Source organism: Brachionichthys hirsutus, chromosome 14 (genome assembly GCF_040956055.1).
Source record: "Brachionichthys hirsutus isolate HB-005 chromosome 14, CSIRO-AGI_Bhir_v1, whole genome shotgun sequence".
In the NCBI taxonomy this organism is placed as follows: domain Eukaryota; kingdom Metazoa; phylum Chordata; class Actinopteri; order Lophiiformes; family Brachionichthyidae; genus Brachionichthys; species Brachionichthys hirsutus.
In genome coordinates this window covers 2,227,309-2,243,493 of record NC_090910.1, presented here as the reverse complement: position 1 = coordinate 2,243,493, position 16,185 = coordinate 2,227,309, and the positions used below count along the sequence as shown (strand labels likewise).

Genomic DNA, 16,185 nt, shown 5'->3' with positions numbered 1-16,185 from the left:
TATTTTTATTGAATTTATTGAGTGTCCCCGAAATTGTGTTCCACCCTGTTAGTTTGTGGTTTTTAGCCTTCTGAACGAAAGAAAACTAAAATTCCCATGAAGTAACATTCAGGAAGTGGATCTCTCTTTAGGAGGGAAATACAAGGAGCAAAGTGAGGAGAGCATCAACAATCTGTTGCCTTTTTTATGGTCAGTTTTATGTTGTTAATCTGTATGTCCTCTTAAATTTCCATAATTTAGTCTAAATTATGAAGAAAGTAAACCACATTTAAAAAGCCAAAACATGTTTGATCTATAGACTAAAGTACTGTTGAAGTCTGGAGAGACAGATAGATAAGTTTGCTCTTTCATAGAGCAATGGCTAATTTAGATAGAAACATTCCACCCTGTTAGGTATACTAACTCTCACAGTTCATTTCTCATAGACCACCCATACTAATTATTATGATTATTATTATTAAGTGCTTGAGCTCTGCCAATACAAGTACCTAAAGGTTCAATATGTCATTTAAAAACACACAGGTTAGCACACTGAAAAGTCACCAGGAGCCAGGAATGACCCATCTAGTTCAGGCGCCGGTAGGGGGCAGCATCATCTAGTTCAGGCGCCGGTAGGGGGCAGCATCGTCGAGTTCAGACGCGGCTCTGCCGAACGTCAAGCGAAGAAGAAGAAGGTTACTGGGGCAACGTCAACACGAGCTCGCGCTGCAGTTTCTTACATGAAATGCTTTAAACTGGGACATTATTCTCAGCGAGACGAGTTCATAAACACGCGACGGAAAGAGTTCATTCGAGGTACGGAACGCTTCCGAGGTCATTCCTGCTATCCCACAGCAACGAGCTGATGCTAGGTGTTGTGGTATTGGTGATCGATCTTAATCTATTGAGTGATTGCCGTTCGACCAGTGCTGCGTCATCTGTGGCCGCTGCATGCATTAGCTATTAGTTTAGCTAGCATTAGTTTAGCTAGCTAGTTTTACTTGCTAGCTTGAATGTTGTCGTTCTTAGCGATGCTAGTATTAGCTCGACTCCACGTTTTCTTAATATTTCAAATTCATGTTACAATATTTTTTTATTTTACCTAATTTTGCCTTTTAATGCTCCCGTCCTTTGAAGTTGTCGGTCAATGATCAGAATCGGTAGCTCATTGATAAGGTTCAATAAATCCTGCATCTAATCGCGTTTAAGGTCCACAAACAGGAAGTGACGTGTGAGACGTAAAGCTCTCATTTATTCTCATTTATTGAAACAGCGAACATATCGATATCAGTGTAAATGTATCATTAACCCTTTCATTATAAATGGAGTTCAATCAAAGATCATTCAGTGTGAGGGGGGGGGGGGGGGGGGGGGGATCTGTCTTTCCTCTACTACTGCTGTACTTTCTGCTTGTCCCAGGAGGGGTCGCCACAGCAAATCTACATTCTCCACTTCACCCTGTCCTTTGCATTGTCCTCCCCAACACCAGCCACCCTCATGTCCTCCCTCACTACGTCCATGTCTCTTCTCCTGGGTCGTCCTCTAGTCCTGTTCCCTGGCAGCTCCATCCTCAGCATCCTTCTACCGATATAGTCCCTGTCTCTCCTCTGGACATGTCCAAACCATCAAAGTCTGGTCTCTCTGACCTTGTCTCCAAAACGTCTAACCTTCACTGTCCCTCTTATTGTCTCATTTCTAATCCTGTCCAACCTGGACACTCGGTTCTCCTCTAGAACATTCTGCACCAACTCTTCCTCCTCCTCCATCCCTCCTTCCTCTCCTCCGTTATAAACAACTTGAATCCTGCTCCTCAGCTTCTGGCCTTGCTTCCTTTCTCAAGAAGCTCTCAGTCCTGAACTCTTCCTTTCCCTCTCCTCTCGCTGCTGATGCACTCGTCTTCCTCCTCTTCCTCGTCTCTGTCTTCGACCCTCAGTAATCCAGTGTGCAGCAGCGCCCCCCGGGGGTTGACGGCGCTGCCGGCGGTCGTTGTGAACCCGCCCCCCCACCGATCTGATCTGCATGTTCATTTATCCCAGGTCAGCTGTGGATGGAATACTCTGATACTCTGTGTATATATATATAAACTTTGACCTTAAGGAGTTTTTTATTTTGCGTCCAGTGTTGTTGCTTTTTAAATCATGGCGAGTCAACGGCCCCCCTCCGCCACGGGTCGCCCAGTGAGCCGCAGCGGAGCCGGAAGACCCCCAACGGCTGTCAGACCTCCTCCGACGGCCATTCGGGTTGCAACAGGCGTAAGTCAACCATTTTGAGCTTTGTAGTTCCGCCTCCGCGCATGTTGGGGACTCGGATTACCAACCCAGCCTCTAGGAAGGAGGCTGGCTTTAGATTTTATAGAAATGTACCAGGTGAATCCTGAAACCTTCTCTTCTCGACCCAGACGGTTCCGGGTACAGGTGGTCATCCCGGCACGAGGGGCGGAGTCCCCATTCCCACGCCAGGCGTGCTGTCGGCACCAATCAGAGTGACCGACAGGCCGATAACCCAGCAGGGGCTCAGTGGGATGAGGACGGGCATGCGAGGTCAGTTGGACGACTCTAAACACGAGATCCATCCCATCATTTCTGATCTCTGATCTCGTCTGTGTGTCCTTCCCTCGTTCCGACACCTGAAGGACCTCAGAGACAGATCCTGGATAAGTCTTACTACTTGGGCCTTCTGAGGTAACTCCGGCCGTAAGGCAATCGTTTTTGTAATACAGTAGTCCCTCGATATAATGCGGTTCATTTTCCGTGACTTCGCTGCTTCGCGGAGTTTTAATGCAATTTTTCAGATTTTATTTTTTGCACTTGAACGCGCCTTGAAGCGGCGCAAGGACGAAGGCGCGGTCGGAGGAACTGTGAAATACGCGCGAGTTGCTATTAATAACTTCTTATGTGTTCAACCTCGTAGGTTGATCATTAAAATTAAATTCGTTATTTCTAAAAGCTATCATGTTTATTTGTGAAGCGTTTGTTTTATAGCGCTCTTATTCTCTGTCTAAAAAGAGGCTTTTATTTTGTAGGAGCATAAACGTCACGTCCCTTTTGGGTTTTGTTTCTTCCTGTTGATACATGTAGCTGCTGCCGTCCCGCTGTGCTAAGCTATCCAATAAAGCAGCATGAGAGGCTAAAGACAGCACGAGTAGAATATTTGTTCTTCTGCACTCCAAGCGGCTCTTTCCTCGACCTGCACGCCTTAACATTATTAACAGGAAAACGTTTACTGTACGTACTATATATTTATATTTCTCAAACAAATGTTGAGTTCTGAAAAGGTTTTGATTTTTGGTTTCATTCTATAATACTGAAACAATCTATTTAGATTAATGACTGTTAAAGTGTATAAAGTGTGTGGTGAGGGGTTTTACAGCCTTAAAACATTTATGTACACGTATAATAACTAAAAAAAAATAAAGATTACTACATTGCGGATTTCACTTATTGCGGGTTGTTTTTGGAACGCGGAAAATGAGGGACTACTGTACATGTTCGGGTATTACTTCACAGTGCACCTGAAATGTACCTGCTGTTGCAATATTCCCATTTCAGTGTGGACATTTTGCTTTTGTGCTGTTAGGAGTAAGATGAGTGAGTTAACTACGGAGACCTCCAAACTACACAAAGAGATCGAGAACTACAACCAGGAGAACTCTGTTTATCTCTCCTATGAGAAGAGGTGAGTCGTGTTTCATTCGAGACCGGCTTACACAGAGAGGCCGCGTCCAATCGGGTGTCATGTTGTTGCCATGCATCTTTGGGCACGACCTACTCTGCAGTCCTATTTTAGATCTGCTGCGTCAGAAGAGCAGGAAACTCTCGACGCTAACTCGGACTTCTGATTGCTGTTGCTAGCTACACTGCAAATGAAGCTGCGGTTGAAGTTGCACCGACCCTCACTTCCTGCTCTATTGCTAGTTCCCATGGTGACATGTTTTGAAACAATCCTGTCATGGAGAGAGAACCCGATGTCTGTTAGCACTCTGGTCTTATCCAATCACAGAGGAGCACAGTGCTGCTGTAACGCCGTGAATAAATGTCGTGGTCGACGGTAGACGAGCCGCCTAGCTTAACCTCCGGCCCGTCGGCGTTTCCCTTCAGAGCCGAAGGCCTGGCTGGAGAGATTAAGGATCTCCAAGGCCAGCTTGCCGACTACAACATGGTGAGCTGCTCAAGAACACGTATTGTTACACTGTGTAGTACGTACTGAGCTCAATCATCACTAATGAGCCGTTGTGAAAAAGCTAAAGAATTAGCTCAGGCATACATAGCCACCTAGCGTAGCGGCTAAATTGTTGTTTGTTCTGCACGTTTAAAAAATAACGAAACATGATCTGAATGTTAACAGTGTCCTTAAAAACTTTCAGTATCTGGTACAACGCAAGGCGCTTGAAAATACTTGTACTCCATGAGTACTAGTAGTTTGATCTTTGAGTAAAACATTGTTTCTGCTCTCCAGCTGGTGGATAAACTCAACACCAGCACAGAGATGGAAGACATGATCAATGACTGCAATACTGTAAGTACAACATGCGAGAAATACTGTAATAACTGAGACGCATGACAAGCCGGCGATGGCGACGGCCTCCGTTTACCCGTTTATCCCTCAGGTGAAAGCCCAGAACGACAGCGAGGCTGAAAGCATCGACGTCATCTTCACAGAGAGGAGAGGGTAGGTGGTTGCTTCATCTCCGCCAAGGAGGTTGTGTTTTTGGTGCCCTCTGTCTGTTAGCAAGACAACGCTAAAAGTTACAGGCGGAGCTTAATTAAGTTTTCTGGGAATGTTTCCAGGAACAGATGATTACATTCTGGTGCTGATCCAGAAGAGATCCTGGATTCTGGATCACTTTGAAATCTTCGGTAACACTGCAGTTACTGGAGTTTCAAAATGTGTCCCTCAATAGCTCGGTTGATGATTGACCGATGTTTATTAAATCTGACACGGTCGGGGGTGGGGGGGGGTCTCTACCTCACCACCGAATTTCATCCGGATCGGATCCAGATTTGAGGTATTATTGAGATTTTTCGACAACTGATGAACCATCATGAAAAATGTCTTCTGGATCTGATCCAGAATCAGGTCAGGAACATTTTGTTTTTACATTTTAACATTAAACCCATTTATGGATTCAAGAATCTGTTAAAAATACATCAACTCTGATTCACTTTGACTTTTCATGTTGGTGTATAAAGATACCAAGAACAATCTAGAACCTTCTGGTGCTGAACCAGATCACCATGGTGACTGTGTAGATCCAGTTAGGAGGGGAACGAGCTGCTTGGGGGAGGTCTGTGCTCTCTGAGAAAAGAGGAAATATTTGATGCGACTTTAATGGTTGATCGGTTAAGAAAATACAGTAAAACCTTGACATGCGAGTAGAATCCGTTTCTGGACCGAGCTCGTAACTCAAATACATTTTCCCCATATAAAATAACAATTCAATCTGTTCTGGCGTCTAAAAACACTCAAATCAACGTTAATAAGAATGAAAAAAAATGTAATTGCGAAATAGATACACACAAAATGATATGCAGTATTACTGTAATATACAACATGTTTTTATTGTGAGTTTTACCTTTGAGACAGACGGAAGCAGCTAACAGCGGTGAGGAGGGTGGAGGGGGGTACGGAGACACTTTATGCAGTACTTGTACCTTACAGGTACTCGTATATAAACTTAAACATAGTAGTTCTGCCTCTGGAAGGCTTCGTGTTCTTCATCCTTCTGGTTGAGGATTTTACGTATCGTTGATGTTCTCCGCTCCTACTGGCGTGTCCCATCACTTACGGACACCACGGTCACGTTGATGGATCATTTCATGCTTCATCTCCATCATCATCATCATCATCATCTTCTCTTCATCTCCATCCTCACCACTCGCTTTCTGTGGACCCATCACTGATCAGGAATACTCGCAGGTACAGCCAGAATCAGGTCAATACTGGAAACCCAACACGGAGACGAGCAGGAGACGAGGGCGGAAGGTGGACAACACCTGGGCTGGACCAGTGAAGCTAGCTAGCAGCGCTCGGACAGCTAGCGCCACCATCTGGAAGCTGCTCGTGTCTCGGAACACTCGTATGTCGAGGTGTTCCGAGTCGTGTCTTTGACCAGCGTTCTGTAGAAATCAACACGTTCCGTGTTTGAAGTGCTGTTGATTGTAGATTTTACAGCAGCCAGCGCCCCCAACAGGATGGGGTCTTCAGAACGCACAGAGCGAAACGCTTCCTGGTATTAAGCTGCTCTGTGTTTTAGCAGACATCAAGTAAACGCCAAACTAACCGGCAAGCAGCAGGTGAACAGCGCCGTAGGTCAACCGACGGTAGCCGGAGGAACAGCATGGGTGGACCGCTGTCTGTCCTCCGTTTGGAGCTTCTGGACATTACACAAGCTCCATGTCTGCTGTCACGGGTCACTCTACAAGTGCTGCTGGGACAGGCTTGGCCTGGTCGGAGTCTGACCGGCATGCTTTAGTGCGGCTCTGTGTGCTGGAGTGCAAAGCCCCACGCCCGTGTCCTGTGTCTGCCCGAGGACGAGTGGACCTTTAGCATGTTTGTCTCCAGTGACCTGCCAGAAAACCAAGTGACGAAAGTAGAACTAAATGAATCATGTAAAAGAAAATATTTGATAACCACCATTTCAGCAATCTGGTATAAGGAGAGCCACGTCAAGATGTAGCTGCTCCTTCCTGGTTTTGTTGATGTCACTCTTCCCCCTTGATGTAGGAATCTTCAAAATAGCCATCCTCTTCCTCCTCTTCCTCTATCCCGCTGCGTTCTTGCTCAGAGGCGAACGTCCACTGGTTCAGGTCTCCTATCTGTGTGAAGACCGTTGACACAGTGTCCTCCTCTTCCTCTTCTTGGCGGAGTTTCTGATGACGGTAGTCATGGAAGCGCTTGTACCAGGAAGGCCCCCTGATGCCACACACGATGAGCATGGAGGTGCACAGCGTCAAAGCCACGACACACGCAGTGAACTTCCACGAGTTGCCGAGCACAGGCGTCTGATCTGGACCGTCTGAGAGATCAGAAGAGATGAGTCAAGCGTCCGATGTGTTGGGACCGCCATGGTCAGATATCCCCACCTGGCATGCTCCTACCTTTGCCCATGTGATTCTGGCTTGTTGATGTTTTCTCCAGCCCAGAGGATTGCTGAACATGAACTTTAGGTGCTGCTTTTTGTTGATCTTTAGTGGAGGTGGGTGGTGTTGGGGTGTAGCATACAGCTGTAGCCCACATGAGATCCTTTCCAGACTGACCTTCCTGAGATGCACAGGTGACTTCAGGTTCCCCAGTGGAGGCAGACATGGCATGTAAAAGGGTTAAATGAGCATTCACATTAGCCCTTTTCAGATGCGTCTCTCTGCAGTAACCAGGATGGGAATCTTGACAGCTCCTTAGTGCAGGTAATAACACTAATAACTCCTTAGTGCGGGTAATAACACGAGCAGCTCCTTAGAGCAGGTAATAACACTAATAACTCCTTAGTGCGGGTAATAACACTAGCAGCTCCTTAGAGCAGGTAATAACACGAGCAGCTCCTTAGAGCAGGTAATAACACGAGCAGCTCCTTAGAGCAGGTAATAACACTAGCAGCTCCTTAGTGCAGGTAATAACACTAGCAGCTCCTTAGAGCAGGTAATAACACTAATAACTCCTTAGAGCAGGTAATAACACTAGAAGCTCCTTAGTGCATGTAATAACACTAATAACTCCTGAGTGCAGGTAATAACACTAATAACTCCTTAGTGCAGGTAATAACACTAATAACTCCTTAGTGCAGGTAATAACACTAATAACTCCTTAGAGCAGGTAATAACACTAGAAGCTCCTTAGTGCATGTAATAACACTAATAACTCCTGAGTGCAGGTAATAACACTAATAACTCCTTAGTGCAGGTAATAACACTAATAACTCCTTAGTGCAGGTAATAACACTAATAACTCCTTAGTGCAGGTAATAACACTAGCAGCTCCTTAGTGCAGGTAATAACACTAATAACTCCTTAGTGCAGGTAATAACACTAGAAGCTCCTTAGTGCATGTAATAACACTAATAACTCCTGAGTGCAGGTAATAACACTAATAACTCCTGAGTGCAGGTAATAACACTAATAACTCCTTAGTGCAGGTAATAACACTAATAACTCCTTAGAGCAGGTAATAACACTAATAACTCCTTAGAGCAGGTAATAATACTAGCAGCTCCTTAGTGCAGGTAATAACACTAGCAGCTCCTTAGAGCAGGTAATAACACTAATAACTCCTTAGAGCAGGTAATAACACTAGAAGCTCCTTAGTGCATGTAATAACACCAATAACTCCTGAGTGCAGGTAATAACACTAATAACTCCTTAGTGCAGGTAATAACACTAATAACTCCTTAGTGCAGGTAATAACACTAATAACTCCTTAGTGCAGGTAATAACACTAGCAGCTCCTTAGTGCAGGTAATAACACTAATAACTCCTTAGTGCAGGTAATAACACTAGAAGCTCCTTAGTGCATGTAATAACACTAATAACTCCTGAGTGCAGGTAATAACACTAATAACTCCTGAGTGCAGGTAATAACACTAATAACTCCTTAGTGCAGGTAATAACACTAATAACTCCTTAGTGCAGGTAATAACACTAGCAGCTCCTTAGTGCATGTAATAACACTAATAACTCCTGAGTGCAGGTAATAACACTAATAACTCCTTAGTGCATGTAATAACACTAATAACTCCTGAGTGCAGGTAATAACACTAATAACTCCTGAGTGCAGGTAATAACACTAATAACTCCTGAGTGCAGGTAATAACACTAATAACTCCTGAGTGCAGGTAATAACACTAATAACTCCTTAGTGCATGTAATAACACTAATAACTCCTGAGTGCAGGTAATAACACTAATAACTCCTGAGTGCAGGTAATAACACTAATAACTCCTGAGTGCAGGTAATAACACTAATAACTCCTGAGTGCAGGTAATAACACTAATAACTCCTGAGTGCAGGTAATAACACTAATAACTCCTTAGTGCAGGTAATAACACTAGCAGCTCCTTAGTGCAGGTAATAACACTAATAACTCCTGAGTGCAGGTAATAACACTAATAACTCCTTAGTGCAGGTAATAACACTAGCAGCTCCTTAGTGCAGGTAATAACACTAATAACTCCTGAGTGCAGGTAATAACACTAACTAATGGAATTGATATTCTGTCACATGGGAGGATAAGCTGACCCTTAAACGCGCTGCTTTTACATGCAGGTTGTGTCGAGGTGGTTGTGCGATTGTCAGACTTTTGCAGTGACTCATGTTCCTGGGCCGACACTCACTCAAGTTAAACACACTCTCCCGCAGTAAATGATACACTCTGTGGGTAATCTGAGAAAGCCAGCTCGCCTGGTTCATGTGGATCACGTGTTGAAAGCATAACGCAAAGTTTAAAAACATGGAGCAAGGAAGTTCTTACCGGTAGTAGCACCGTCTGCTTTCGCCTCGCTGCTCAGCAGTGGACAGGAACAGTTCCACGGGTTTCCCTGCAGGTTCAGGACCTGCTCAGAGACCATTCGGGGTCAGGCTCATGGTCTGCTTTGGCATAAAATATCCTATGGTCCACTAATCGGGACTAATTTCATCTAGCAATAACGAACACATTCCTACACGGCACCTACGTGTCAAACACTTCATATTTCTAACACGCAAATGAGTCGTGACGTGTCTTCCTCCGAACATCCCGGCGAGCCGCTGACCTGCAGAGTACTTAGCTGTCGGGATAGCTGTGTGTGGAGACCTGTCAGCAGGTTGTGGGACAGATCCAGCTCTGTGAGGACATCCAGGCCAGAGAAACACTCTGGGTCCAGGCTGCCGAGAGACCAGATAGTAGAGCACAGTACTTACGTTACATTCTCAGTACCAGCCAGGCTTAAACCAAAGTAGTCTTGCCTATTGTGGTTACCAGTACCGATTACTTGTTGTGTCTTATATACCTGCTGATTGTGTTCCTGGACAGAGAGAGTACTCTGAGGTGAGGCACCACACTGAAGTACTTGGCCGGTATCGCGGTCACCAGGTTGCTGTCCAAGTGGAGTTCTGTCAGTCCGGGGTAACTGGCCAGAGCCAGCCTATCAGTTCCATTCAGAGTGATCCGATTCGCCCCAATCACCAGTTTGATGACAGTAGATGAGTTGTCGCTGCGGGGAATGACTTGTAGAGACTTGTTGCTGAAGTTCTGCACCTGGATTAATTGGGTTATCGCAACAGAAATGGCCGGGTCAGCTCAAAGAACCAGCCGTCTCTTTACCGGATCAGAAACCAAAGACGCGTTCGTACCAGCATGTCATCCGGTGACGCGTTACCGCCCGGTGCGGCCGCCACGACCGCCGCAGCGACCGCCGCAGCGACCCACAGCAGCAGAGACGTTCGCTTCGGCCGTGTCATTATCCGGTCCTGAAGGAAACAAAATACTTCGTACGTTAATTGACAGAGTGGTCAATATTTACGGCGAGTAATAACCGTCAGCGCTTTGACAGCGACGATGACGTCGTCGATGCAACGCAACACTTCCGTCTTCTGCCAAGAGTGGATCCCCCTGCTGGTCACTTTGCTGTTACTCCAGACCGCTCTGACGCTCGGCGTCGATGGCGACAGGGTTAGTGGACCTGCTATCGCCATCGTGTCCTTCTACCCTCGTAGACAGTCCTGGACAGCTGAGACGCGGATCCTCTTGAATCAGACCATGAACCTTATCTTTGCTCCTCTCGGCAGACACATCTGAACTATTCCGAGTCCGGCAAGTCCGACCTGCTACGGGTCAGGAAGTGAGAAACGCGTTCTAGAAACATCTCGGTTTATGGTTCATGACCAGGTTGCCGTTCGCACTGACACTGAAGCGTGTTCATTTTTGTAGTTCTTACAAAGTGAAACGCGGTTCTGTCGACGAGTCTCCTTTAGCCGCCGTACAGGACGCCTCTTTCACCGCTACGTCTCGACTGTTCCACGTTACTCAACAAGAACCAAAGACACTCACCGGTGTTGGTTCAGGTGCGGCCCGGCGACCTTTCATTCTCCTGCTGCCGCGCAGCAAAACTGAACTTTGTTTCTTGTCATAAAGTCTGAAGGCTCGCGATCATTCTAGTGACGTCGTCCTTCCTCCCTTCTTTGGTTAGGAGCCGGATCGCTGCCTGCGCCGCTTTCGAGCGTGATCACGTGACGGGATCTTTACGTATTTCCACTCTTGCTCTCAAAAAAGAAATGAAATCTTGAATGAATGAATGATGAATGAATATATTTATTAGATAGAATGCTAGAGTACAAGTACAGTCACACAGTAGCATGTATTACAGTACAAATAAAGTCAAACATCCTGCCTAAGAGGAGCATTTCTAAAAAGCCCTTGCGGTCTTGTTTCCGTTGAAAGTCCTTCGTACGTAAATCATCCACAATTAACAATACAAATTTAACAAAACAAATAAAAATGAAACCAATATTCAACAACTCAATTGATGCAAAGTAACATTAGAAAAATAAAAATAAAATGATTTTAAACCGCCGATGCAAACTAACAATTAATCTAAAATAAATTACACCACTGATGCAAAATGACAATGAATGACAATAGATGTGCGAGCAGCAGCACTGTACCCACGTTTAAATGTCCCTAAAGTGTGCTTGTCTGTTGTACCCTGTTAAGTTTTATCTCTAACATTTCTTTTTTGTTTTGATTTCTGTCTTGTTTTACTCTTAATTTTGTTAGTTCTGTGATAAAAAACATGCATAGACGGCTTTTTTTAAAATTTTCCTTCCTTTCCATGTTTTTATGAATGTCTGTGTTGAAAGCCCATCTATGGACATGTGCTGCGAATTAGCTTTAGCTATAAGCTCTATAATGCAACCATCGGATACCTGTGTTACATGTGTCTATGTTTTGTATTTGTCCATATTCAAATAAACCAGAAATAAATAAATAAACTAGAAAGACAATCAGAGATTGCAGACCCCGCCTCCAAAAGACTCTTGGATCTTGTGAGTCAGTAAACAGGGCTTCCGGATCAGAGGGGCCAAACCTGCTCTAGCTTGCTGCTCAGGAACGTACTACAAGACTCCTTCTGGACTCTTTTTCCCATCATGCCATTCGTGTCCCTCCCTCTTAAAGTGACACTTTACAGCACAGGCACAATTCCAGATGTAAAAATAATTCTAGAATCTGGATCCAGATCCGGATCAACGCCATTCTCGGGGAGGACCGAGCCACGGACAGAACCTTGCTTGTGTAAAAATGTCATGTCGATTGGGTTACGAGTTTTTGAGTTATGCGCTCGGACAGACAGACAAACAGACAGACAGACAAACAAACGCACCCAATTGCAATACCCTCGCCTCCGCTTCGGCGAGGGTAATAAAGTACAGCGAAACAAACACGACTTGTGGTTTCTGCGCCGCAGAAGAGAAGAGGCTCTCGGGGCGGCCGAGGAAGCGCTCGGCAGAGAGCGGCAGGTCGCCGACGAGGTCGTCCAGACGATGCCAGCCGCAAAGCAAGACAAGTATTTCAACATGGCGGCGACCAATGAGGAGCTGCTGCAGGTGCTGATGTCATCCTCCGAATGCTGCAGTGTAATATATTCATGATTAAACTAGACGTTCCTTCATTTCTCCTTCCGTAGGAGATGGCTGTTCTCCAGGAGGAGCTGGACGTCCTGGTATCCAGGAAGGAGGAGCATGAAGCAGTGAGGAGGCCTAAAACACTTATACATACATCAAAAGGAGCATCTCCAGAATACTGCATGGAAGCCTGGGGCGTGGCTACAGAGACACGCCCCCCCCCCCCACACACACACACACACACACGCTAATGCCCCATGCGATAGTAGGAAACATCCTCGTTAGCAGTGAGCTCGCCTGGACCGGCGTTGTTTGGGTTCTCCGTCGCTATGGCAACCAAGCCGCACCTGTAGCTGCTGTCCTGACGCCGGTCGTCCTCCTGCAGGAGCTGGCCCACTCGGCCATGAAGCAGGAGGCGGTTCAGCTCCACCAGATGCTGTCGGCGCTGCAGCTCAAGCGGGACGCCATGGAGGAGGAGCACGAAGGTCTGGGCTCCCCGCAGGAGGAGCGGGACAAGCTGCTGCAGCAGGTTTGCTCCGGGAGGAGTCGGGGAGCGTCTGCAGCGCTGCTGAAGGGCTTAACCAGCGAACGCTGCTCCTTGTGTCCAGGTGAAGGAGGACAACCAGGAGATCGCCACCATGACCAGACAGTAGGGGGACAGCAGCACGCCACGGCGCCGCGGTGTTAGCGCCCGGTGTTTATAGTGTGTGTGTGGGTGTGTGTGTGTGTGTGTGTGTGTGTGTGTGTGTGCGTGTGTGTGTGCGTGTGTGTGTGCGCCCAGGCTCACAGAAGTCAGGGACAGGACTGGACAAATCACGGAGGAGCTCCGACAGCTGGAGCAGGATTCAGAGGAAGTTCAGGGTATCTGCCTCCCCGTCTGCCTGTCTGTCTGCCTGTCTGTCTGTGTGTCTGTCTGTCTGTCTGTGTGTCTGTCTGCCTGTCTGTCTGTCTGTCTGACTGTCTGTGTGTCTGTCTGACTGTCTGTCTGTCTGTCTGTGTGTCTGTCTGTCTGTGTGTCTGTCTGTCTGTCTGTCTGTCTGCCTGTCTGTGTGTCTGTCTGTCTGTCTGTCTGCCTGTCTGTGTGTCTGTCTGTCTGTCTGTCTGTCTGTGTGTCTGTCTGACTGTCTGTGTGTCTGTCTGACTGTCTGCCTGTCTGTCTGTCTGTCTGACTCCACCTGATTCTTGTGTTACTCTAAACCAGTGCTTCTCAATTATTTTCTGTTGCGCCCCCCCCCCCTCCCCCCCCAAAAAAAACACTCTTGTATCCTTATTAACATACAAAGAAATATGAAAAAGAAAGAAATATAGATCAACTTACAACAAAGAATAACTTTATTACCATTTTTTTTAGTCTGCAACAGAAAATAGTGGATCAATTTGCCTGACATTTTAATCCTTAAACTACAATTTATACAATTAAATAATAAATTAAAATTGATCAGCAACATTAACTAGGAGCACAAAATATAAAAAACTTGAACCTACAAAACCAAAATGAAAAAACAATTGTGCTGATTTTCTTTTAGCAAAATGAGGAAGTCAGCTCTTCCCTCGTCTCCCACCGTCGTCACGGTGAAGCTAAGCGCTACGGACGCTACGTCATAGTTCCTCGTCTTTGCTTTCGACCGACCTTCCTTCGTTTTATCATCTCCGTCTCTGTCAAATATTTCTCTGCGCTGTCTCTTGAGGGTTTGTTTACAAAACTGCTCTTCTGCTAACCCTCCCTGCGCGCACTCTGAAAATCAGGGCGCCACTGCCAACTACTGGAGTGGATGTGCAATTACGCTTTAATCTCGTAAACCGTAAGGCACATGTGTCAAACCTGTCCAGTGGAGGGCCGAGACACTCCAGGTTTTCTTTCCAACCATCTCTCCAGCGGCTGATCTCACTAATGAGTTCCTTCTCTCAAATCGGAGGTGTTGATAATTACAATCACCTGCTTTAGTAGCCGGCTGGAAGGAAAGCCTGGAGCGTCTCGGCCCTCCACCGGACGGGTTTGACACCCCTGCCGTAAGGCAAAAAAAACCATTTTCTCACAGGCGCCCCCCCCTGACATCGCACCGCGCACCCATAGGGGGGCGCACCCCACCATTTGAGAACCACTGCTCTAAACTCATTGTTTGTAAGATCGGTATAAACCAGTCGCTGTCATTAAACACCGACCGGAGAACGTTTCTACCTGATCAAAGATTCAGAGCTAACCCAACGTCTTTGTTTTGTGTCCAAAAGGGGAGCGTCAGCAGAAATACAAAGACCTGAAGAAGAAGGAGGACGAGATGGACCGTAAGACCATGTTTGATACAATCTGACCCGATCAGAAATCACCGTTTGCTGCTCAGTTCAATAATCGAGGGAGATGAGAAGGACCGACGGGTAACCGCTCTGTCTCTGTGGACCGACGGGTAACCGCTCTGTCTCTGTGGACCGACGGATAACCGCTCTGTCTCCAGACCGACGGGTAACCGCTCTGTCTCTGTGGACCGACGGATAACCGCTCTGTCTCTGTGGACCGACGGGTAACCGCTCTGTCTCTGTGGACCGACGGATAACCGCTCTGTCTCTGTGGACCGACGGATAACCGCTCTGTCTCCGGAGCGACGGGTAACCGCTCTGTCTCTGTGGACCGACGGGTAACCGCTCTGTCTCTGTGGACCGACGGATAACCGCTCTGTCTCTGCTTCAGGGTTCCTCGACTCCTTCGACGGGTGCAAGGCTCAGGAGGAGGAGAGGACGACACAGAGCCAGGAGAACATCGTCTCCCTTCTGGAGCACTGCAGCAGGGTGAGTGGGGGGGGGGGGGGGGGGGGGGCTGGGGGCGGGGCAACAGGAAGAGGGTGAATATGATGTGTGTGTGTGTGTGTAGAACATGCTCCGCCTACAGCAGGTTGCTACGGTGACAGCCAGTGAGCTGAGGAGCATGCAGGAGGTGCTGGTGAGTAAGGAGACGGAGGTGGTCCATTCAGAGAGCACCGCCAGAGGCCTGGTGACCGGTGAGTAGCACGCACGCACACACACACACACACACACTCCTCTAGAAGCAAGCTAACCCGACCCCCCCCCCCCAGAGTCCCAGCGCCTGCAGCAGGACCTGGAGAAGGTGCAGCAGCTGGAGGGGAAGATCACGGAGGAGCTGAGCGGCCTGAAGGAGCGCGTCAGCGGCATGGAGGCGGAGCTAGACGTCTGCAGGGACCTGGAAACGCTGAAGCGCACGGCAGAGGAGAAGAAGAGGGTCCGTGTCAGACCTGGACCCCCCCCGGACCCCGGGGTTCCTGGTCTACTCTCAGGCTAACGGCTGCTGTTCTGCTGCAGAGACTCCAGGAGGAGCGCCTCGCGCTGACCCAGCGCCTCGGCTCCCTCAAGCAGCTGCTGGACGAGGTGAACGGGACACACGAAGCCCTGAAGGCCAGGCTGCAGGACAACGAGACCCACGCTCAGGTGATCTGCTCCACTTCTAAAGTGCCTCTGAGCAAGGCAGCTGACCGTCTGAGGTGTGTTCCTGTGTTTTAGCTGGCGAACCTCGAGAGGAAGTGGCAACACCTGGAGCAGAACAACTTTGTGATGAAGGAATGTATCCTTGAGACGCTGCAGCTTACCCGACTGCACTACCCGCTACCCCGCC

General features: G+C 47.4%; 2 protein-coding genes across 3 annotated transcripts in view; one reads left to right on the top strand and one right to left on the bottom strand.

Annotated features, from left to right (window-relative positions):
* The first annotated feature begins 683 nt into the window (after window positions 1–683).
* ift74 (intraflagellar transport 74) overlaps window positions 684–16,185 on the top strand; it is a 48,000-nt gene continuing 32,498 nt past the window's right edge. The window contains exons 1-19 of one of the 2 annotated variants that reach the window (XM_068747894.1): window positions 684–795; window positions 2,099–2,231; window positions 2,378–2,519; window positions 2,612–2,660; window positions 3,556–3,654; window positions 4,077–4,137; window positions 4,435–4,494; window positions 4,586–4,647; window positions 12,410–12,548; window positions 12,629–12,691; window positions 12,952–13,095; window positions 13,175–13,215; window positions 13,348–13,427; window positions 14,796–14,849; window positions 15,250–15,347; window positions 15,430–15,556; window positions 15,632–15,795; window positions 15,876–16,001; window positions 16,074–16,134. In XM_068747894.1, the coding sequence (XP_068603995.1) occupies window positions 2,118–2,231; window positions 2,378–2,519; window positions 2,612–2,660; window positions 3,556–3,654; window positions 4,077–4,137; window positions 4,435–4,494; window positions 4,586–4,647; window positions 12,410–12,548; window positions 12,629–12,691; window positions 12,952–13,095; window positions 13,175–13,215; window positions 13,348–13,427; window positions 14,796–14,849; window positions 15,250–15,347; window positions 15,430–15,556; window positions 15,632–15,795; window positions 15,876–16,001; window positions 16,074–16,134 (1,684 nt within the window). In that variant the 5' untranslated portion in view covers window positions 684–795; window positions 2,099–2,117. Of the gene's footprint in view, window positions 796–2,098; window positions 2,232–2,377; window positions 2,520–2,611; window positions 2,661–3,555; window positions 3,655–3,978; window positions 4,138–4,434; window positions 4,495–4,585; window positions 4,648–12,409; window positions 12,549–12,628; window positions 12,692–12,951; window positions 13,096–13,174; window positions 13,216–13,347; window positions 13,428–14,795; window positions 14,850–15,249; window positions 15,348–15,429; window positions 15,557–15,631; window positions 15,796–15,875; window positions 16,002–16,073; window positions 16,135–16,185 lie in introns of those variants that run through there. The other variant, XM_068747895.1, reaches the window with a different exon arrangement.
* Window positions 6,681–10,640, bottom strand: LOC137904017 (leucine-rich repeat-containing protein 19-like). The gene is made up of 7 exons (XM_068748186.1): window positions 10,482–10,640; window positions 10,299–10,415; window positions 9,956–10,203; window positions 9,719–9,830; window positions 9,460–9,520; window positions 7,077–7,292; window positions 6,681–6,994 (listed from the first exon to the last, which is right to left on the bottom strand). The coding sequence occupies exons 1-7, from the start codon at window positions 10,638–10,640 to the stop codon at window positions 6,681–6,683; spliced, it is 1,227 nt and encodes a 408-aa protein (XP_068604287.1).

Bases quoted from the DNA above. Each gene is read 5' to 3' on its own strand.
- LOC137904017 (XM_068748186.1), bottom strand. From the start codon at position 10,640: ATGGCGATAGCAGGTCCACTAACCCTGTCGCCATCGACGCCGAGCGTC. The intron at 7,293-9,459 runs AAGCAGACGGTG...ATTTAACCCTTT, and splicing joins ACTGCTGAGCAGCGAGGCGA to TACATGCCATGTCTGCCTCC. The intron at 6,995-7,076 runs GTAGGAGCATGC...CTGATCTCTCAG, and splicing joins CCAGAATCACATGGGCAAAG to ACGGTCCAGATCAGACGCCT.